This window comes from Haliotis rufescens, unplaced genomic scaffold (genome assembly GCF_023055435.1).
Source record: "Haliotis rufescens isolate VD_foot unplaced genomic scaffold, xgHalRufe1.0.p SCAF_15, whole genome shotgun sequence".
NCBI classification, from domain to species: Eukaryota; Metazoa; Mollusca; class Gastropoda; order Lepetellida; family Haliotidae; genus Haliotis; species Haliotis rufescens.
Window position 1 is genome coordinate 29,823,414 of NW_025963835.1, and position 24,899 is coordinate 29,848,312.

The following is a 24,899-nucleotide window of genomic DNA, read 5'->3' on the forward strand; positions in this document are numbered from 1 at the left end:
AACGTCAGTGACGGGGTGTATGTCCATAATGGTAACGGGGTGTACGTCCACGACTGTGATGTTTATACGTCCATGACGGGGGTGGTGTATTCTTCATAACGGTGAAAGTATACTTTAAAGATTCACTCACTTCCTTTGGCTGTTGAAATATTGATGAATAAAGTGTAAGTTCAGTTATAAACTAAGAATGTCGCATAAACTATAACTTGAGTCAACTACTGCTTCTTGTGGCTAGTGATATATTGATTATTTCTCTTCATACAGTTAGTGATTTGAGTCTATTCCATTTCGCTCTATATCTTATATTTACGTTATACTTATATTTTTTGTTCTCTTATCATATTCTCTGGAAATCCTAACGTATGTTAATACAAACCTGACTTTATTAAATACAGGATATATATATATATATATATATATATATATATATACTTGCCCGTGCCTACAGACGCGTGTCAACACTCCGCCTTGTGTTGGAATGCTGTTATATACAAGGGCTAATTACGCTAATAGACATGACAGTTTGCTGACTAAATACAGCAGAGCTACAGCGCTCCAGTGCTGTGACCATATCGTCCGCGCACCTGTCTGCACCACGTGACAAGTCTGCGACACACAGCTTCATCAGACGCCAATAGACCCGGCAGGAAGGATGAACGCTAAAGGTCTGCCTGGATTAGAAGGTAACGCACATATTGACATTAGTGAAACACGATCAACGCACGTCAGTCATGTTCGTCTGTTTTTACAATTAGAACAAATGTTTTCAAATCAAAAGGCCATTTTTTTAATTGATTTCAACAAACGGTGATGGATGACCCGTGACAAAGTTGCTGTATCAATATCATAAAATCAGATCTTTACTCCGATACGATACCATTCACACAGAGAAGTTTTGTGTAGGAATACAAAATCTGATTTTATAAGATTATTGCTGTATAATGTTCATCAATATATGCGCCTCCTCTCAGACTACAGGAGGCGCCCGTTAAGATCTGGTTAATATGTAGACTGTCAAGGGTTTCGTCTTTACTATACGACTAATGCGGAGCGGGTCCATGTTAATGTAAGTAAAACTGTTAGTGTCAGTGGAACATGTATGCTTTCGCTGAAGAACATCAAATGTTTTGCCCATCAAAGAATGCCCTTGTTATATGACTGATTACAGACAGTATTCATGTCAATGTATGCGATCATACTGTTCGCGTCAGTGAAACTCCATGGACAATGTCTAGACGCTGCGTGCCACTGTGGAATCGCAACACAGGCCATGTTTTATCTAGACCTACTTAGAGGCCTAAACTCGGTCCGGGGTCTGCAGCAAGACCGTAAAAAAACCAAATAGGCATTGAACATTTCCCAATTCATGTGTCATGTTTATAAGTGATGTTATAGTCTGTGTAGAGGTGACTTGTATGTCACTGATAACAGGACCAATACATCGAAAGAGGCTTTAATGCTTAGTGAGTGAGTGAGTGAGTGAGTGGGTGAGTATGGTTTTACGCCGTTTTAAGCAATATCCCAGCAATATCACGACAGGGGACACCAGAAACGGGCTTCGCACATTGTACCCATATGGTGAATTGAACCCGGGTCTTCGGGGTGACGAGCGAACGCTTGAACCACCAGGCTACCCGATCGTCCCTTTTAGTGCTTAGTGTTACAGTGTTAAAATTGAATGCTAATATCACTTAATTATTTTTTTTATAAACATAAAGACTTTATCCAATTTGTCTGCCAAAGGCACTTAGTTTGGAATCCGAGATAAATCCTTGCATATACGTTCGTGATGTCTCGCTTGGCGGCAACACTCATGTCAGCCAACTCCGTCCATGTATTGTTGAGAAAATACCATGTGCTGCAGTCCTCTTCACGTTTGTCACAAGCGGCGGCTCGACCGTTAGGTTGATCGTTGTTGTTTCTGTATGGTTGATGTGAGTTTAAGAGTAAGGTCCTGAGTTAGTGAGTTTGGTTTTACGCCGCTTTTAGCAATATTCCAGCAATATCACGGCGGGGGACACCAGAAATGGGCTTCACACATTGTACCCATGTCGGGAATCGAACCCGGGTCTTCTGCGTGACGAGCGAACGCTTTAACCACTAGGCTACCCGACCGCCCCGTAAGGTCCTGAAGGAGCATCTGTGATTAACTCCCGAGATGTACGGCCGCCTTTATCGGCAAGAAGATGTATTTCTGCGTTAATTCCTTCTCGGTGTTAATGATAAAACGGTGGTCATGTCGCCAAAGGCTTCGGAGTTAGCTTTGCAGAGTTGCGTTCCATGGACGTACCAGAATCCAATGATCGTGGTTTTAAACCAGTTTCGCCCTGATTAATGTGGGAGGAAAGGGTTTGTCAACACCATAACCGTTTAGCGACGTCATCAAGCTGGAGTGACTGCAACCAAGACTTAGTAATGAGTGGTATGATGCATGATATCCATGAAGTTGCACGTCTACTTATTTATTCACTGCGGGCACGGGTGGCCCAGATGTCTAAGGCGCCGCAATTCGCTCTGCAGAGTTGAGTCCCTTGGACACGCCAGAAACCTATGATCGTGCGTTCAAGTCCCGGTTCGTTTCGATTATGTGTCTAAGGTCATATATCCGTGCACATTTGTTATCACCAAAGTGGTAAAAGTCTAAGACCTGCATCATTTCGGATTTCCTCCCACATCAAGCTGACACGCCGTATAAAACTGGAATACCCTTCAAGACACCGTGATATATGTGCAATACTGTTCAAATCGACGTTAACCTCATCTTATTATTAACTCACCAACGTCTAGAATGAGAAGCGGTGTAAAACCATACTCACTCACTCACTCAGTGAAATAACATCCACTCAAATGTTGCGACTGTCTTTCACATGTCACTTGCCGCATCTCCCTGTGTTCGGTGTTCTCTAGATCGCTATCACTGGTCGGCAAACCGTTCATACAGACGTTGTCGCCTACACGTGGAGACGTTCACGACGTCGTCTCTCTGAGGTATCAACCCATGCTTGGTAGTCTTAAAATGAAATCACAGATAATGTCGTCCTATATATCAAGTGCACTGAGGCAGTGAGGTTGTGATGGAACTGTTTGCTTCATTGGTACCGACAATAAAGTACAAGCGATGCCAGTATTTCGATAATACTACGAGAAGTACTTGTGTTATAGGCACGCTGGTGCCAACTTTGACGTTTCTGCGTTAGAATATCGACAAACGCTATGTTACATCAGAAAAGTGGATTGAAATGGTTAAGCTGTTTTCTCATTTCTCCAAACGAAATGTCCTTGTACCATGAAATCATTGTATTGAGTGGACACGCCCAGGTATGAGCGTCATAACTCGTCAAGGATGAAATCCATACAGAAATACTACAGAAGACACAGCAAACATCCCGCTCTCCGCCAGCTCACAATACATCAATGGATCTGACAGAAGCTCATCAGTGAAGTCCTTCGGGCAATTACAGTCTCAAGTTCCCGATAGCTGCTGAGTACTTGGTTAAGCCTGCGTGTGTGTATGTTCGTCGCATCTTCATCGATTCTAGATTCACATTTATCATTTGAGTACAGTATGCCTGTTGTGACACGGGGATACAAGGACGGGGTATGATGTATTGTTATGGGATATAGTAATAACTCAGTATGTAATTGTCAGCCGTGTACTACGGATAACCGTGTCTGGAAAGATAACATAAGTTATGGAAACACAATGTCTAAATGGATAACACAGTATCTAAATGGATAACACCGTATCTAAATGGATAACACAGTATCTAAATGGATGACAAAATGTCTAAAGGGATAATACGGTATCTACATGGATGATACAATGTCTAAATGGATGACAAAATGTCTGAAGGGATAACACGGTATCTACATGGATAACACAGTATTTAAATGGATGACAAAATGTCTAAAGGGATAACACGGTATCTACATGGATGATACAATGTCTGAATGGATGACAAAATGTCTGAAGGGATAACACGATATCTTCATGGATGATACAATGTCTAAATGGATGGCAAAATGTCTGAAGGGATAACACGGTATCTACATGGATGATGCAATGTCTAAATGGATGACAAAATGTCTAAAGGGACAGCACGGTATCTACATGTATAACACCGTATCTAAATGGATAACACCGCATCTAAATGGATAACACGGTATCTACATGGATGACAAAATGTCTAAAGGGACAGCACGGTATCTACATGGATAACACAGTATCTTAATGGATAACACAGTATCTAAATGGATGACAAAATGTCTAAAGGGATAACACGGTATCTACATGGATGATACAATGTCTAAGTGGATGACAAAATGTCTAAAGGGATAACACGGTATCTACATGGATGATACAATGTCTAAGTGGATGACAAAATGTCTAAAGGGATAACACGGTACCTACATGGATGATGCAATGTCTAAATGGATGACAAAATGTCTAAAGGGATAACACGGTATCTACATGGATGACACCGTATCTAAATGGATAACACGGTATCTACATGGATGACAAATTGTCTAAAGGGACAGCACGGTATCTACATGGATAACACAGTATCTAAATGGATAACACAGTATCTAAATGGATGACAAAATGTCTATAGGAACAATACGGTATTTACATGGATGATACAATGGCTAAATGGATGTTACAATGTAGAAATGGATAACACAGAATCTAAATGGATGTGACAATGTATCCATGGATGTTACAATGTCTAAATGGATGTTTCAATGTATAAATGGATGACACAATATAAAAATGGATAACTGAGTATCTAAATGGATGATACAATGTCGAAATGGATGGTACAATGTCTAAATGGATGTTACAATGTCTTAATGGATGACACAATGTAAAAATGGATAACTGAGTATCTAAATGGATGATACAATGTCGAAATGGATGGTACAATGTATCAATGGATGACACAATGTAAAAATGGATAACACAGTATCTAAATGGATGATACAATATATAAATGGATGTTACAATGTCTAAATGGATGTTACAATGTCTAAATGGATGAAACAATGTAAAAATGGATAACTGAGTATCTAAATGGATGATACAATGTCGAAATGGATGGTACAATGTATCAATGGATGACACAATGTAAAAATGGATAACACAGTATCTAAATGGATGATACAATATCTAAATGGATAATACAATGTCTAAATGGATGTTACAATGTCTAAATGGATGTTACAATGTCTAAATGGATGACACAATGTAAAAATGGATAACAGTATCTAAATGGATGATACAATATCTAAATGGATGATACAATGTCTAAATGGATGTTACAATGTATCAATGGATGTCACAATGTCTAAATGGATGACACGGTATCTAAATGGATGATACAATGTTTACATGGATGATACAATATCTTAATAGATGTTACAATGTAAAATGATTGACACAATGTAAAAATGCTTGAAAATTTGAAAATGTATGGTTCAATGTGAAAATGGTTAGCACAGTGTAAACATGGTATGAAACAGTTGATTTGACGAATAATTTTAGAATACTACTACTTTTACAGTCATTGTCGGAAGGCGTATTTAAATACTTATATGTACAATTACATTCGATAAAATGCAAAGTTGCGGTTACGACAATATTCAAGGGATGTGTGGCGTTATGTTTCGTGCAAAACAAAATACGATAGAAATCTTCAAAGAGAATGTATTTCAAACTTGCTATTTGCCGCGGATTAAAGCGATCGCTCGTCACGCCGAAGACCGGGTTCGATTCCCGACATTGGTACAATGTGTGAAGCCCATTTCTGGTGTCCCCCACCGTGATATTGCTGGAATATTTCTAAATGCAGCCTTAAATCATACTCACTCGATCACTATATACGACTGTGACGTCATATATATAAGATAAGCTCCGACGTTCATACAATGTTTGGCCCTCACTCTATGAAGGTTCATACTCCAATGAACTCACACAAAGTGAAAGTCAATTCTTATAATTTTTGTATCACAATTTCTTACCTTAAAGGATGTAGGCCAAGGCCTAAACACAATTTTATTTAGTACGTGTGACTTCATGTCTACACTGACAGCCATACAACAACCAGCTATATCGCGGAGTAAAATAGTTCCTCAAAAAGAGAGGTGACATGAGCGTATAGATGCACAACTTGCTCTTCAGAAACATCTTACGCAGCAAATGTGTTCAAATCATATCCTCATTAGATGAGAAAGTTCTGTAAAGAACTACCTCAGTAAGTCAGTCACAATGAAAGCACTTCGTAAAACATTTACATCAAGTACATGACGTCAATATGGCCGACACGATAAACGTGACGGGAGAAATTTCCGAAGTTGTTAATGAACCTGTGGCGATTACATGTGTTAGTCATCATTGATCAACTGGCCGATCATTGAAAGGTGAATAAAGATGCGTCAAACAGACACTAAGGTAAATTCATAGATTGCTGGAGACAGTCAGTGTCAGCCGAAGACACGGATCGAGTCGATACTCCCGATAGTTTAGATGTGCATTTCTTCGTTTGTTCATTAGGATAGGCCGTAGCGAGGATATTCGTGAACAATCATGCAGTCACGCTCTCTGACATTTCTCAATGTATACTGAAACGCTGAGACCAAGAATAAAGGTTCTTAATGATCAGAAAGAACACTGTGGAAGTAGTCCGTCAGTGGTTACGTCATTTCAAGAACACAAATTGTGTCGTTCATACACCTATGAACGTCAATTCACGGTCATGTGACCGACCTCTCGTCCAGTGGAAAAGCCGTATATCGTGTAAACTTCAAATTAAAAAATTATCTTACGTTACATTGAGCGATATGACGTCATAATAGTGACGCGCGGTGAACGAAGGCTTTGCAAGGCTTGCTTACGATTATCGTAGCTCTACGATCGCTTTGTGGAACGGTGTCCTGTGTTCTGTGAATCCCCAATGATCGTTGATATACAGCGTTGATATATGTTCAAACAATTCTTACGAATAAAATCTGTATTCAACCTTGTATTTTCAGTGTTATTCCGGGAACAGACTCGACTGTCGAAGAAGCTGAGCGTGGATGAGTTGGCGGCTGTTAGACGCTACATAGAACAACGGGTGACATTCGAAAACCAGAGTCTTCTGTTCAAACTCCGCCACCTCAAGTCCACACAGGATCTCAGTGAGAGGGAATATGAGCGATCCCTAACTACGCTGCAGCGAGAGTTGGATAAAGAAAAATGGATTGCTCAAGAGTTTCAGCGAGAGTTTGGAAGTCTCGCGAGAGTTCTTCAACAACGAGATGAAAGATATCGCATGAAGAACGACACATTGATCTCTGATTTGAAAAAGGCGAGACGTACTTTGTCTAGCGTCGATGACATGAAAGAAAGGATGAATAACGAAATTAAACAGAAAGACTGTGTTATTAAAGAGCAAGAACTGAAAATGAATCAGCTGAGGGATAATAACAGGAAACGGTATGAGATAGTGGAACTGAAATATTCCGAAGAGAGAGACAAAATGAATAAAGAAATATTGCGATTGAAATATATGTTAGATGAGAAGAATAAGGAAATAACAAATCTCAAAATAGATTTGTATGAACGAAAGATGGTGGAGAAAAACGTGCGGTTCAAGGACACTTATTGTGACGCTGGCATGTGCAAAGCACGTGCAGACCTAGACCAATGTCGGACCCAGCTTGTCCACAAATGTACAGAAATAACGTCCCTGAACTTCCAGATCGAGCAAGGCAAACAGAAGATCCGCGAGCAGGCCAAGCTGCTGGACTATCTCTCCCCCGTGTTGAGACAGAGAGACGATGCCAGGAACAACCATTGCTCCAACACACGGGCGAGGAGGCTGACGGCTTACACTCTCTCCAGCGTCAGGAAATCAGGCTCTAGGATTTGATAGAGAGGTGGGACTTCATGTACTCCCTCCAGTGTCAGAACATCAGTGTCATGGTGACAGAGAGGTGTGGCTTCGTGTACACCAGTCATGATGTGTGTACCGTTTTCACGGAAAGGAAAATATGAAGCTAGAAAGTTTCAAAGGTTTCCAAAGCGACATGTAAATAGACATCTGCAGTTCGTTGAGGTGAGATTTCGGCCGACTCACAAAGGTGATGTGATCAACCCGCGGCGGTGATTTCATGATATTAGCATTGACATGCAGAGCTGTTATTAAACTCTTTACTCTAAATAGTTTTCAAAGTTAAGGACTTTTGAATTTTCGATATTTTAAAAAGAGAATTGCAATGGCTCAGTGTTGTTCCATCATCCCATCTGTATCATGAGCAGTTTGCATTATTATGTCGTGTTCGTTGAAATAAACACACCGATTTGATTACAATGTTCTTGTGTTATTGTATACGTGTGTACTGTCCAGGCATTGTATTGGACTGTACCATGCGGGATGATGAGATAGGACAGTAGAGAAAACTCTGGTTCGTCACACTGAGCGAGTGAGTATGGTTTTGGTTCGTCACATTGAGTCACTTCCTCGTCACTCAACCAGGTCACACTGTCAATTCCTTGTCACTTAATCAAGTAACTTTGTCACTTTCTTGTGACTCAGCCAGGTCACATTGTCAGTTCCTTGTCACTCAACCAGGTTATGTTGTCAGTTCCTTGTCACTCAACCAGGTTATGTTGTCACTTCCTTGTCACTCAACCCGGTCACATTGTCAGTTCCTTGTCACTCAACCAGGCTCATTGTCACTTCCTTGTCACTCAACCAGGTCACATTGTCACCTCCTTGTCACTCAACCAGGTCACATTGTCACTTCCTTGTTACTCAACCAAGTAACTTTGTCACCTCCTTGTCACTTAACCAGGCCACATTGTCACTTCCTTGTCACTCAACCAGGTCACATTGTCAGTTCCTTGTCACTCAACCAAGTAACGTTGTCACTTCCTTGTCACTCAGCCAGGTCCTATTGTCACTTCTTTGTCACTCAACCAGATCACATTGTCACTTCTTTGTCACTCAACCAGGTCACATTGTCACTTTTTTGTTACTCATTCAGGTCACATTGTCACTTCCTTTTCACTCAACCAGATCACACTGTCACTTCCTTTTTTCACTCAACCAGGTCACACTGTCACTTTCTTGTCTCTTTCTGGGGGAATTGAATAATTTAACTTCGCCTTGCTTTTTAACCGACATTAATCTATTGTTATAGATGTTCTTGTTCTAAACCTGATAACAATACTCATATTCTATCAGCTATATAGTCAAGGTATTTATTCATATGTAAAGCTATTTAAGCAAGATTTTACATTTTTACAGGTTTAACATCTCATCTCTATCAACACCGTATAACATGTACCACGTATCCTGTATCATGGTTCAGGAAGACCATGTGTCGCTGGTGACTGCACAGATCTCCTGGAGGATTCCATCCTCGGGTGTAGCGGGGACAAAAAGGATAAATACAGTAAACTACGGTTATAACGAACACGCTTATAACGAACTGACGGATATAACGAACTACTTTTTTGGTCCCAATAATTAGCTGTATTATGCTGTATATATGCTTATAACGAACTACGGTTATAACGAACTAAAATAAGAAGTCCCTTTGAGTTCGTTATAACCGTACTTTACTGTATTTGCCTTTCTCTACACGTCAAGATCCTTTCAACACACCCTGAGATCCTTTCAACACACCCTGAGATCCTTTCAACACACTCTGAGATCCTTTCAACACTCCCTGAGATCCTTCCTGTGCCCCTTGGCATGCCCCGTGATACGCTTGAGTTACGCTGCCGAAGTTGGTCATTTCGGTTTACTCTCACTTTGCCAGCAGGCTGGGGAGATTAACATGTACGGTCATGTGACTTGCCAGCTATAGCCTGTTCTCATTATCTGAGCTCCTTCATGACTTAGCTGTGACCCACTGTGAGCCAAACTTAACTAATGAAGTGAACTGTGTTCAGCTTAACAGATATTAAGCTATATTATATTGTCTTGAAAATTTGTACATCTGTACATAAATGTAATTTTTAATTAATAATTAATAAAAACCTATACTACTACATACATTTTGTGTGTTATATCTACCTAGACAGGCTGTAGTCTGGCTATAGTCAGTCAGTGAAAGTGAAACAGTCTATAGTGTTAATCCCCATTGTTGTAGGGATTATCACGGGCTACTGATTTTTAAACTAGAACAATAGCTGCTGGCAAAGTGAGAACGCCTGTGTGTACCCTCGTAAAATAATGTACCCGAATTGGCCACTATACACTTGTGTATTCCCTGTCACGTTATATTGGCTAACCACTGATATGTCACGGTACACCGTTGTGACAAAAATCATGAGTGTGTAACTGTACACTTCTTGTGTCACTTTACATCCATGCCAATATACACGGGTGTGTCGCAATACACTAGCTTGCCACTTCAGACCTGGGTTTCACTATACACGTTTTTGACACTTCACACCTATGTGTCACTATACACTCGCATGACGTTTTACATAGGTGTGTCAGTGTCACTATACACTTGTGTGGCACTATGCACCTGTATGTCACTTTACATTTGCGTGTCACGTGACGCCAGTATGCCACATTGTACTGTTATCTCCCGTGATCCTGGTGTTAAACTTCACGCACGGTGTGTCGGAATGGATTAGCGTGAAACTATGCTTCATTATATCACTCTGTTCTGTGAAAATGTCCATCAATTGTGCGTTCCATTGAAATCATGAAAAAGAGGCTAAGCATGTTATTAACTCACTCCAGTAGCCCAATCCTCTTTGCCAATCAATCACTCACTGCCTTTTCCCCCGTCTTCTTCTTCTCCTCCTGCTCGAGTAGCCCTACCCTCATGGCCAGCTCACTCACTCACACATTCACTCACTCACTCACTCACTCATTCACTCACTCACTCACTCACTGCCTTTCACCCGTCTTCTTCTTCTCCTCCTGTTCCAGTAGCCCTACCCTCTTGGTCAGCTCACTCACTCACATACTCACTCACTCACTCACTCACTCACTCACTCACTGCCTCTTCCCCCTTCTTCTACTTCTCCTCCTGCTCCAGTAGCCCTACCCTCCTGGCCAGCTCACTCACTCACTCACTCACTCACTCACTCACTGCCTCTTCCCCCTTCTTCTATTTCTCCTCCTGTTCCAGTAGCCCTACCCTCTTGGCCAGCTCGCTCACTCACTCACTCACTCACTCACTCACTCACTCACTCACTGCCTTTCCCCCCTTCTTCTACTTCTCCTCCTGCTCCAGTAGCCCTACCCTCCTGGCCAGCTCACTCACTCACTCACTCACTCACTCACTCACTCACTGCCTCTTCCCCCCGTCTTCTTCTTCTCCTCCTGTTCCAGTAGCCCTACCCTCCTGGCCAGCTCACTCACTCACTCACTCACTGCCTTTTCCCCCTTTTTCTTCTTCTCCTCCTGCTCCAGTAGCCCTACCCTCCTGGCCAGCTCACTCACTCACTCACTCACTGCCTCTTCCCCCGTCTTCTCCTCCTCCTCCAGTAGCCCTACTCTCCTGGCCAGCTCACTCACTCACTGCCTTTTCCCCCTTCTTCTCCTCCTGCTCCAGTAGCCCTACCCTCCTGGCCAGCTCACTCACTCACTCACTCACTGCCTCTTCCCCCGTCTTCTCCTCCTCCTCCAGTAGCCCAACCCTCTTGGCCAGCTTGCGGAACTTGTAGCGGACCTCCTCCTGCATGAGGTGGAAGCACATGGCCTGCATGGCCATCCCGAACAGCAGGTACAGGCAGCACATCACCAGCTTCTCCTGGCTGCCCCACGAGTCGATGCTGCTCCCCGGGACGTAGTCGCCGAAGCCGATGGTGCTCAGTGTGATGAAGCAGAAGTAGGAGGCGATCAGGAAGTCCCAGTCCTTCTCCCACAATGCAAACATTATAGCGCCACCTATGATGTATCCGGTCATGATGAAGAGTGTTATCGACACTGGGACGCGAACCTCCGTCAGCTTAGTATGAACTGGCTCTTCGTCTAAGGGAGATAACTCTCCTTCAGTTTCATAGCACGTTATTTCTCGAGATTCCGATTCAACTGGTTGCTTGTTTTCATCTTCGGCTAGGAGTTCTGAATTATGGTCGGTTTTGACGTTCTCCCCGCAGGCCTCAGCGGTTCCCCCGTTCATCTGACGACTCCATTTCCTGGCTCTCTCGGCAGCTTCTCGTATCTTCGATAATCTGCGAGACTTCCGCATCCTTCGTTTGAGGAGTAGCCATCTGCTCATGAGCCCTAAACAAGCATGTTTATAGACAAGCTTGACGCAGGAACTGAGCAAGGAGCCGATGTTCCGGAGACACAGAAACGTGAGGGGGATGCCGACGATTGCGTAGACGATAGTGACGATCCGACCCCAGCTGGTCTTCGGTGTGATGTGGCCATAACCTGTCAATAAAGTAATGGGGAGTGTTATAGTAGTTTATACATACAAGCGAGCAGGGGACTTTGAGAAATGTGCCTTCAAAATGTTGTTTTTTTTTACCTTGGTCAAATAAATGATATTAAACTTACATTGTAACTTGCAAGCGCCAATAATTGTGAGATTTTGTGAAGAGGAGGATGATGATGATGATGATGATGATGATGATGATGAAGATGGACATGTATATATGAACATATTTACTGAAAAGAGGAAATACAATGTAAATCACCAATCAAATACTATGTAAATAAACCCTATATTTACTTATATCTCTGAAAAGAGGAAATGTAAATACATCACTAATAAAATACCATGTAAATAAACCCTATATATTACTACAAAAATCGTTGTTATCGTTATTAAAAATAGAGGTGCCGTTTTCGCCCGACTCATAGTAGCCGTTTTCGCCAAATGCGGTGCCGTTTTCGCCAGAGAAATCGGTGACGTTTTGCTGAGGTGCCGTTTTAGCCTGCACCCGTTTTAAGTAGATGAAGCAAGTTGTTAGGACAGAAGCACTTGCATTTACACGAGGAAACGTGTGTCGTTGATGTGATAAATTCAGTGAGTAATGTCTCTATTGTCATGTATAAATGGGAATATTATTATTATTTTTGCAATGTCATTAATTATGAATTAAGGAATGAATGAATAAATAACATAACAATATAAATATTTCGTTTTTAATGATTTTATTACAAGGTACACACGGTTATTATCTATCGTGAAGACATCCGATTTTCGATCACAAATCACTTAATTTCGTTAATCCGACATACTCGGTAATCCGACACAATCATGTGAAACCAACGATGTCGGATTAACGAGACTTGACTGTATGTGTTTATACATTTCGTTGTTACACGACAAATCAGACATATTTCAACTATATGACGGCGGCCTGTAAATGATCTAGTCTGGACCAGACAATCCTGTGATTGAGCATCGATCTATGAACCAGGGTCAGCGAACCTTACCACCCAGACCCGTTAATCGCCTTTTACAAGCTTGGGAAGACCACTTCAAATATTTTTTTTTTTCACTTTTTTTTTATATTTTTCAAAAAGACTTAATTTCAATAAGCATGAGTTACGACAAGCAAGGGAAGACCACTTCAATTTTTAATTATTTTTTTTAAATTTCAAAAAGAATTAATTTCAATAAGCATGAGTTCATATATTTATCTCCTGGGGTGGCACGTTCAACGAATTTCTGTAGAAACATTGTCGTTAGAACTCGTCGTAGGTTTGTAATCCATTTATGTTTAGAGACACGTGAAGTGTTGTGAAATTTTATATATACAGTGACTATGATACACCTCGAAGTGTTATTTTTGTTTGGCGTGGACACTGATCTGAATGAGCAAGACGACGACACTGACATGACACCCATTCCTTAGGAATGGTGGTCTTGGGACATTTTCACGAACACCTGGAGTCATCACTGATTTTCAGTGATCCATTCATATAATTTTCACCTTTTTTTGCCTTTCACGCCTAGTGGAATCTGTTTCGTCGATGGATCAAAACTGTTTGTTCTCTAACGTTGGCGTTTTTTATTTACCCAGTACTGGCAGACCTAGGACACTGGCACTAGTTAATGAGTAGTTATCATTGTCCGCTACTACTGATCCTAGGACACTGGCACTAGTTATCATGTAATTTACACACCATGTCTATTGGAAACGTTTGTTGTTCTCGTTCAAGCAATATGTTCACAAACTAATCGAGTCTGGATTAAATAGTCCAAGGGTGTCATGCTATACACCGCCGTCGTGGAACGATGGACCGACCGCAGTCAGCCGGGCCTGACCATCCGATTTGGTATGAAATCAGCATTGTTTCATTTTTTAAATCTCAATTATTTTTTCACATACATAAACAGGTGCTCAGTTATTACCTTTAAACAAATATAAATAAAGAATTGTTTGCAAGGCAAGGGCACATTATATTGTTTCCTTCAATGCAAGGCGTACGCATTTCGTTCTCAGTAAATCAGAGGACGGAAACATCCCGATTTATGGTAAGCCCGTGTACAACCATTCACAGAAAGCTGTTTCTTTGCCTAGCACTCTCTACGACGTGTCTCCGCACCAGGCAGGTGAAATACAGTCTGAGATCTTTAGCTTTCTGTACACGTTCTGACACAGATGAATCAGCAAACGTCGGACACTCTGAAACTCTGTGCTCCTCTTCACACCTATAGAACTTTGGTCTCTTCACTTGCTGCTGTGAAAACACACTCCTTTATCTATCCCTATGGGTTTGAGAGTTTGATGTCATACCAGTATTGCCTTTTACATGTTCCCCAAATCTAATCTAACTTAAAGGTCACTTCAACCCCCTAGGATCCGTAGCCATAAATTTCCACTGCTCTTTGAGGTGTGAAGACAGCCGTGCTACAAACATGTTGTCCGGTTCATAACTCTATACACAATCGCAATCGATATTCTTTGATGTATATGCTACAGTCAATGTATAAACAAGGGCCGTCATTCGTGATTGGGGTTTAAATAATCTCCGTTGTGCACCATTGGGAATCAAACAAGCTCAATCGTTCACCATTGGGATTCAAACAAGCTCAGTACTTCTCATTTGGGATTCAAATCAGCTCCGTCGTTCACGATTGGGATTCAGACAAGCTCCGTCACTCACAACTGGGATTAAAACAAGCTGAGTACTTCACGATTAGGATTCAAACAAGCTCAGTACTTCACGATTAGGATTCAAACAAGCTCGATACTTCACGATAAGGATTCAATTAAGCTCGGTACTTCACGATTAGGATTCAAACAAGCTCGGTACTTCATAATTCAGATTCAAACAAGCTCGGTACTTCACGATTAGGATTCAAACAAGGTCGGTAACCCACCATTGGTATTCAAACAAGCTCCGTCGTTCGCCATTGGGTTTCCAAGATCCCTCGTTCACGATTGGGATTCAAACAAGGGGATACAGTCTATATCCATCAACGCTTTTGAACATGAATATGTCTGTCATGTGGCGGTTGAACTGTGATTTCTCCCGAGGAAAGGGTATTCATGAATAACCAGAGATCGCACAAACAGTAATAGACCCTGGAACCTTACTTCTGTGGGAGTTTTAGTGGGGCCGCCATTTTCTCATTGTCGATCTGGAATAACGTATACGTATTTGGAGGTGAGTGATTAAGGAGAACATTGCCATATCTTTTTTTATTGTTTTGTCACATTGGTAAGGTATAACAGAAATAACCTTAAAATCTGCGCTAATGTGCCAATCTTCATGGAGAAACAATGAAACGTTTATGCGTTAGGCACCGGAAACAACCTAACACTCATTCCAACTTGCTGCCAAACGAACGGACAAAGGAGTGCGTCTGCACGTCCGTCAAGCAGCGTGTTGATGGGGAATGAAACATAAAGCATGACAGACAATCATATTGGTAAACTTCGTAATAGAGATATAATCAGGGCGAATCTTGCATTTCAACCAACGAACATATATGTTTGTTTGTTTGTTGTTTAATGCCACAAACAGCAATATTCCAGCTATATGACGTAGGTCTGTAAATAAGCGAGTCTGGACCAGACAATCCAGTGATTGATATCATGAGCATCGATCCACGCAATTGGGATCGATGACATACATCAACAAAGTCAGCGAGCCTGACCACCCTATCCCGTTTACGCTTTTTACGACAAGCCTAGTCGATTTTTACGGCAAGCATTTGTTGCTGAAGACCTATTCTACCCCGGATCTTCACGAACTTACATGTAACTGAATGGAGTTTTAACACCTGATACAACGCAAACAATACCAGAGCGTTGGCTATTACAGTCATATCAAACTGCCATTACTATAATGGCTAACTTGAAGATAGCATTCCTGAGTTGCAAGCAGGTTTCCGATCTTGCTTTCCACAACGCACCATATTTTACATTCTATCAAGAGCTTGTTTGATAAAGACCTAAAGAAAACTATTTTACACCACTTTCGTAGATTTTAAGAAAATATTTGATTATGTTGAAAGAGATGCAATGCAACGTTTGTATAAATGTTTTCTGGTAAATTATATTCAGGACTGACAGTTAACCTCGAAAAAAACTAACGTTGTTTTAGAAAAGGTGGTATTTCATCTTCCAAGGAAAAACGGATGTACAAGGTAGCACACAGTCCACAGTTAACAATTATTAAGTTTTCAGGCGTCATTTTTTTCTGGCACTTTTCAAATTGCAAAATGCATCAATGAAATATCGGGGGGCCCAGTGGAAAAAAACTAATATAAATTTCAACAATATTGGAATATTTGACCCAACATGTATGTTAGGATATAGGATTCACAGGTTTAACCCACCTTCTTACATGGCTCAAAATAGGGAATTGCATCGGGTGTCATTTTTATCACAGGTGTATCAAATCTTGAAATCTTGTACACATGTCTACCATGAAACAGTGTTTGAACCTCTACCACGAAACAGTGTTTGAACCTCTACCACGAAACAGTGTTTGAACCTCTACCATGAAACAGTGTTTGAACCTCTACCACGAAACAGTGTTTGAACCTCTACCACGAAACAGTGTTTGAACCTCTACCACGAAACAGTGTTTGAACCTCTACCACGAAACAGTGTTTGAACCTCTACCATGAAACAGTGTTTGAACCTCTACCACGAAACAGTGTTTGAACCTCTACCATGAAACAGTGTTTGAACCTCTACCACGAAACAGTGTTTGAACCTCTACCACGAAACAGTGTTTGAACCTCTACCACGAAACAGTGTTTGAACCTCTACCATGAAACAGTGTTTGAACCTCTACCACGAAACAGTGTTTGAACCTCAAATATATTCTAGCCTTGTCACTGAAATACATGCGCGTTTTATTTTAATGAAATTAAGATGGATATTATAACTCAACAAAAGATAAGGGGATGGCAATCAGATGAATCAGTTTTACGTATTTGCCCTGTTTGCGATGAAGATTGAAGATGAGTATAATTGTGTACATATTTGTAAATATTATAAAATAAACTGTGGACAGGTTATCATCCAGAATGTCCTACTGCAAATAAATTTATAAGTTTTCTGTGAACGTCTCAGGATGAAACAAACGCCAGCAATATTGTATATACCATGCATTTTTAAAAAGATCCGAAATTTAAATTCCATGAAATATGTGTCACGTAATATAGTCTTTTGCATTGAAAGACCTATAGGAAACTGTTGTGCGACGTCAGGCAACAAACACATTGTATATGTTTTATGCAAACTGTTAATGCGGGTGCTACTGGTAGGGCAGACAATGCTTACCCTTTTCTCGAACACCTGGCCCCGTTCCACAAAGCCATCTTACTGTTAAGGTGATCGTAACTCCCATACTTTAGCACTGGCTTACGATAGTCGTAGCTAAGATCGCTCCGTGGAGCGGTGCCCTGGTGTTATCCCTCAGTTTTAGTCGTTCACTCATTCAAATTTCACCGCTGTGCCTGTAATGGCCAATAGAAGTTGTTTCGGTGGATAGTCTTGACTGGTTATTCTCTGGCGTTGACGGTTTATGTACAGTGTATTTGGGTTAATATCCCAATTACAAATCAACGACGTTGACTTTGACTCATTGTAATGCACATTGTTTCCAAGAATTAAACTGATGATATCAATCACGGTTTTGTCTGGTCAAGACCCGATTGTTATATTTACAACCACCTTCATATTGCTGTAGTCTTGCAGAGTGCTACTTTAAACGCTACACGAAACAAAAATATCCTTTTATCATCCAAAACTGGCTCCCACAGGAGATATCGCTTGTGTGAGATCAAGCGATATCTACACTGTAGTTATCGCTGCAATGAAATTGCATCACAATGCTTTGCAGACCATTGTGACATCACTGGTTACCATGACGTCACAATCAAATGACATCACTAATGGCTCTGCTACTGAAGCTGTTAGCAGTACTTTTTACACTGAAGACACTGCTAATTACTGTCTACAAATCGAAAAAGTTGAAAGAATGATGTTGGATGATAAATAAAATCTCACCCTCGTGTCTTTTGACATCAAATATATCAACACTCGTTGATAAAAGTGGCAAACATCCTCGGCAAGCCTCGGAATTTTTCCACTTTTATCAACTCGTGTTGATATATTTGATATCAAAAGACACTCGGGTGAGATTCTCTATCTCTCTACTTGTTTTGAGAAGGTTTTGCTGCTTTCTACAAAGTTAAAACAGCGTGTCTTTATGTAGTATTTTGACTTGTTTTTTCAGTTTTCACTTTATTCAGAACTTGTAGGCCACGGTCCTGTTTGTACAAACGAAATACAATTCAGGTGCAAACAGTATAAAATACAACACATTTCATTTTTGTTTTTTAACAATAGCAGTTTTAAGATAATGCATATTATCATAGTTGGAGTATTTGTGTTCTTACAGCAAGAGTATTAAACAGGTACTTTGCTGTATTCATATTGGTAAAGGGTCTTGCGATGACAGGAGTGTATTAACACTTCAGAATATTTGGAAAGATGTCACATTTAGATGTTATGTAATTTTGCCTAAGATGGCTATAAGGTGGACAATTAACAAAAGGAGATTTTCATTTTCTATATGGTTTAAGTAACAAGCTTCACATTTTCTTAATTCACGAGGAATATAAAAATGTTCAATTTCCAGATTGTGAGAACTAAGCCGAAAACGAGTCAATGTGGTCTTGAATTTATTTACAGTAATACTACTCAAATAGTTCGCACATGAAATGGATGTTTTAAACTGTGCACGCTAAGCCGTTTAGGGGCTTTTGGGTGATTCAATATGTCAAACTTGTTTAAACTTGTTTATTTATAGACTCCACTCACCGATAGTTGTGACGACGGTGATGGCATACAACAACGCACCGGGAAACGACCACTGTAATTCATCTTCCGGTTCCTGACCATCCCAGCCACTGAAGGCTGTCAACTCGAAAACTTCCATCTGAAATTTCTCCACCAACTTGGTCGCGTTCTGCTGCCACATGGCATAACTCTCCGTGGTGTTCTTCAACGCCTGTGACAGCTCAACCAACTTCTTGGTGTACGTGACTCTGGCCTTCTCAACTCGATCCCTTTGGATCCGTTCGCTTGGCGCCTCCAGACCCTTGAAAATGACACCACCTAGCATGCTGTAGGCGACCACAGCCGACGTAAGTCCAACATGTGAGAAAAGGAACATGACGAAACGTTTAATTCCGGTGAGGATGGCATGACGTACCCGTTTAGCGCGTGACACAGTTGGTGTTTCCATTTTGGATGGAAAGCTGTAGAAATGGTGATTTTTCACCTGGTATATAGCACTGGTTTATCACTGTCTCTCCGCCCAATGGAATCTGGTTATTCACTGGCGTTGGTGTTTTGTATTATTTTTCAAAGTGCTGTGCAATTATGTTTGTATTTCGTGTTGTATTCTTACTGGAATTAAACAAGTAACATCATTTGGATGCGTGCCTGACAACCGATGGCTATTAACAATCCCTCTCTTATGTCTGGCGATCCGCTATATATCCGGTTGAATCAGTTATTCTTGGTTCGGATTGCAGGGTAGTGTATCAACAGACTTGACCCAGTCTGGCTCTTTGATTGCACCGCTCAACTTCCGTGACAATCACTCACTGCACTCAGAATCAGCAAACTTCATGAAACGTATACTTCTTTTGTAAATGAAACAGACTGTAATTCGCCATGAAAAGCCGCAGTCCTCTCTGTGTACACAACAGTAGCATAATAACACATCCTATCGCCACAAACTTAGTCAAAAATATTTGTTTATACCTCGGAACATCTGTTCAAGGTTTCCAGGTGCAAAGTCGCTATCATTAAATATTTTTATACATTAACTTACGCTCCTCCGTCGAGTCTTCATCTTCTGATACTTTCTATAATAACATCGCCCCCTACCAGCACGTCTTCAGATAAACCAGGTATTCGTTGCTCTACAGACGACTGGTGGAATTTAATGGGAAAGGCAATTAAAGCCTAGCGTATTGAGTACTGTATCTGGAACATAAAGCAGGGGTTTTCTTTCCCCGATATTCGGTGGTTGTAATCAGTGGCCTTAGTGTCTCCTGTCTTAATAGAAATACCAGAAGTGATGTACAGTGCCAGCCGAGAGAACACCTGACCACATCCCGCGATCAAACGCGAGATTACATAGCCTGTGCCATGCGCGTAGTTGTTGCGTAAAAAACCATGGGAGCCGCGTGCCACCCTGGTTCTGCCAGACAGATTGCCTCCTGCTCTACCTGAAACGTAGTATTTGCTGTTTTGTGTGCGAGTGTGTGTGTGCGAGTGTGTGTGTGTGCGAGTGTGTGTGTGCGAGTGTGTGTGTGCGAGTGTGTGTGTGCGAGTATGTGCGAGTGTGTGTGTGTGCGAGTCTGTGTGCGTGTGTGTGCGTGCGTGCGTGTGCGTGTGTGTGTGTGTGTGTGTGTGTGTGTGTGTGTGTGTGTGTGGGTGTGTGTGTGGGCGCGCGCGCATGTGTGTAATAAGTGAGTGGGGGGGCTTGGTTTAACCCCTATGTGGAGAGTATTACATTTACTCGAAGTGATGCAGGTCTATGTTATTTTGATTAAACCAACAAGCACGGATGGGTGCTGACAAACCTCGAAAAATAATGTGCGCGAACTGGAATTGGAACCCACGATCAGAGGTTCCTGGCATGCCCAAGGTAGACAGGGCTCTAACAGAAGTAGCTCGCATATAACTATTGTATATGGTCTTATTAGGTTACGTATAACCTGTTGTAATGTTGTATACTCAATATAAGATGACGTCATTGACATATTATTTGCACACTTTGACAACGTCGTGATAAATAATATTGTTTGTTCACTAAGGTGTTTGTACATAATGTTGTTGCTCACACTGACAAGGTGATTGCACACAATGTTGTTTGTTCACAGAGTCTGGGTGATTTGTACATAATGCTGTTAGCTCACCTAGACAAGTCATTGCATATAAGGGGGGCACGGGTGTCCCAGTCGTTTAAGGCGTCGCGAGTCGCTGTGCAGAGTTTCCTCCCTTATACACACAAGAAACTTAAAAATGATAGTGGTAGCTCACCTAGACAACGGCATTGGATATAATATTGTAGGCTCACCTAGACGTCATTGAACATAATGTTGTAAGCTCACCTATACCACATTGTAAACTCACCTAGACAATGTCATTAGATATAATGTTGTAGGCTCACCAAACGTCATTGAACATATTGTTGTAAGCTCACCTATACCACGTTGTAAGCTCACCTTGACAATGTCACTAGATATAATGTTGTAAGCTCACCTAGACACGGGCATTGGATATAATATTGTAGGCTCACCTAGACGTCATTGGACATAATGTTGTAAGCTCACCTATACCACGTTGTAAGCTCACCTAGACACCGGCATTGGATATAATATTAGTAGCTCACTTAGACACCGGCATTGGATATAATGTTAGTAGCTCACCTAGACACCGGCATTGGATATAATGTTAGTAGCTCACTTAGACACCGGAATTGGATATAATGTTAGTAGCTCACTTAGACACCGGCATTGGATATAATGTTAGTAGCTCACCTAGACACCGGCATTGGATATAATGTTAGTAGCTCACCTGTACATCGTCATTGTGCATAATATTGTTAGTACACTTACACAACGTCATTGCATACTATGTTGTTAGCTCACCAAGGCAACATCATTGTATATAAAATTGTTAACTCACTAATATAACATCCTTGAATATACTATTCTTAGCTCACCTAGACAACGTAATTGAATACAAATTCGTTAGTTCACTAAGGCAACGTCACTGAAAATATATCTGCTTGATGTTGTTAGTTCGCTAGTACAACGTCAATGAAACGAGTATTGCAGCTCACTCAATAACACTATGGAACTATGAAATTTGTTGTAAGCTCACCTAAATAAAGCCATTTTATGTTGTTATCTCACCTGGATAATTTGTATGTAATACTAATGTTATATGTAGAGATATGATATGTGCTTTAACCTCACTATTAATAACTGGTTCAAAATAACGTTGCATTGTTTTCCTTGTTTGAGAAACGTCCTTTAGGAACGTGATATATCAGCTGATGATTACTTGAGCAACCAATCATATATGACTGCGGTCTGAAAACAATCCAGTGATTGCCATCGCGAGCATCGGACTACACAGTTAGGATACGATGACCAGGAAGTCATTGAGTTCGACCACTCGATCCATTAAGTCTTAAGACAAGTTTAAGTTTCTGGGGACCAATTAAATTTACCCGGAATTCCTTACAGAGAGAGTACAGATTGACAGCTGATGTGGCTTTACTTAATTATTTTGTTGACAGCATTGAATTAAGGAATTACGCTTTCGCGTTGTCAATGTACATGTACCTGTATAACAGTATTTACCGTTTGAGTTTGGGTGATCAGGTGTGTGTGTGTGTGTGTGTGTGTGTGTGTGGCTGCCTGGACTAGTACTGACATACCATGCCTCAGTTTAACATAAATACGACACTCAGACACAGTGTACTGACTCCGAGCAGACCAGACCTTGTTTAATACCGAGCGCCAGGCAGGGTAACAACAAGTACCATCTTTCAAAGTCTTTTGTATGATGCAGCCGGGGATCGAACCCTGGACCTTCCGCTCTCCGGGCGGACGCTTTACCACTAGACCACGGAGGCGGCCCCCTAGGGATAGATAAAGGAGTGTGGTTTGACTTCATCAAGAGAAGACAGCAAGTGGTATGTGTGGGAAGAGGAGCCCAGTGTATCAGAGTGTCCGACATTTGTTGATTCATTTGTATCAGAACGTGTGCAGAGAGTTAAAGATCTCAGACAGTGTCTCACCTGTCTCGTGCGAAGACAGAAGAGAGTGCAAGTCAAAGAAACAACATGAACACCCCACTCAGACATAGTACACTTACTCCAGGCAGACCAGTCCTTGTTCTAGCCCCTTAATGCCAAGCGCTATGCAGGGTAACAACAAATACCATCTTTCAACGTTTTTTGGTTTGACGCGGCGATTGAACCCCGTACATTCCGCTCTGATGGCGGACACTCAACCACTAGATTACGGAGGTGGTCTCATAGTGGACAGCGTCAGTATATAGCATTCTCACTTAGAGTTAGCAAGCCAGTGTATACCATTATTTGATTTCGTAGGAACAGATGGTGTATTACATCACTAGTTCTCTTTACTCCGATACCATACCTCCTCGTGAACTTACTTACTTACTTTGGAGATTTAACGTGCGCTTTCCGACTGATGCGTATTTCGCACACGTGAAGACATGGCAACCTTTATATAGGAACTTTAAAATCGAACAATCAGTGTTGATGCTTCTAAATTCCTGGCATGAGTGAGCAACTTATCTAATTTCTGTACCACGAAAACGAAAGGAAACAGCCAGTTCCGTGTGTGAATAATAAAGGTCGGGCCGTTCTGTTGTTGATATTTTATACACCCTGGACTTTTCTGAGCGCCATCGAATCTCCAACAATGAACCCGGTCATTTGACATCTTCAAGCGCATGGAGGTATCATATCGGAGTGAAATATCTTATGTTAATGAACTTATTAACACTCCATAGCACAAGGCAAGTGCACTCGTAAAATAGACCAATTACAACGTATTTATGTATAATGTGACTTATTCATATCAGTTGATAGTTTATGTTGAGACTTAAATATCTGTGTATAGCTTTTCTAACCAATATTTGACAAGGTCGATGTATGACTTACCTCGGATCACTTTGGCAGGGTCAGGATTTTGCATTGAGAACTCATGGTGGCAACGTCTGCCTAAGACACTGTTAGCTCTCTTTCGAAACATCAATGTATTTCATTGTGTACAGTGTACAGAATATTTAGCTCATCTTGGACACGCAGTGCTTAAATATAATATGCGCTCCTTAGACACGGCGACACATAACACTGCTAGCTCACCTTAAAACGGCAATACATTGTAGTGGTAGAAACTAACACTTTTAGTCCACTAGTCCTTATAATGATAACATGATAAAACCCTTAAAATGGCAAATGTTTTGGGCAGTTTGGCAAGGACTATAGGACTAGTGCCAATTTCTAAAGCTGCATTGCAGTGTCAGCCCCCCCCCCCTCAAAACGTCAACGCAGGACAGTGTAAGATGTACTTAAAACGTCAATGCAGGACAGTATAAGATGTACTTAAAACGTCAATGTAGAACAGTGTTAGATGTACTTACAACGTCAATGTAGAACAGAGTTAGATGTACGTAAAACGTCAATGTAGAACAGAGTTAGATGTACGTAAAACGTCAATGTAGAACAGAGTTAGATGTACGTAAAACGTCAATGTAGAGCAGAGTTAGATGTACGTAAAACGTCAATGTAGAACAGAGTTAGATGTACTTAAAACGTCAATGTAGAACAGAATTAGATGTACTTAAAACGTCAATGTAGAACAGAGTTAGATGTACGTAAAACGTCAATGTAGAC

At 41.1% G+C, this 24,899-nt stretch overlaps 2 protein-coding genes across 2 annotated transcripts; one reads left to right on the top strand and one right to left on the bottom strand.

Annotated features, from left to right (window-relative positions):
* The first annotated feature begins 635 nt into the window (after positions 1 to 635).
* LOC124132073 lies at positions 636 to 8,331 on the top strand. The gene is made up of 2 exons (XM_046495705.2): positions 636 to 683; positions 7,030 to 8,331. Exons 1-2 carry the CDS (start codon positions 653 to 655, stop codon positions 7,908 to 7,910), a joined length of 912 nt encoding a protein of 303 aa, XP_046351661.2. The 5' UTR covers positions 636 to 652; the 3' UTR covers positions 7,911 to 8,331.
* Positions 8,332 to 11,546: 3,215 nt separating this feature from the next.
* Positions 11,547 to 20,345, bottom strand: LOC124132074 (potassium channel subfamily K member 1-like). Its single transcript, XM_046495707.2, has 2 exons — positions 19,262 to 20,345; positions 11,547 to 12,392 (listed from the first exon to the last, which is right to left on the bottom strand). The coding sequence occupies exons 1-2, from the start codon at positions 19,686 to 19,688 to the stop codon at positions 11,596 to 11,598; spliced, it is 1,224 nt and encodes a 407-aa protein (XP_046351663.2). The 5' UTR covers positions 19,689 to 20,345; the 3' UTR covers positions 11,547 to 11,595.
* Between the last annotated feature and the right edge of the window lie 4,554 nt (positions 20,346 to 24,899).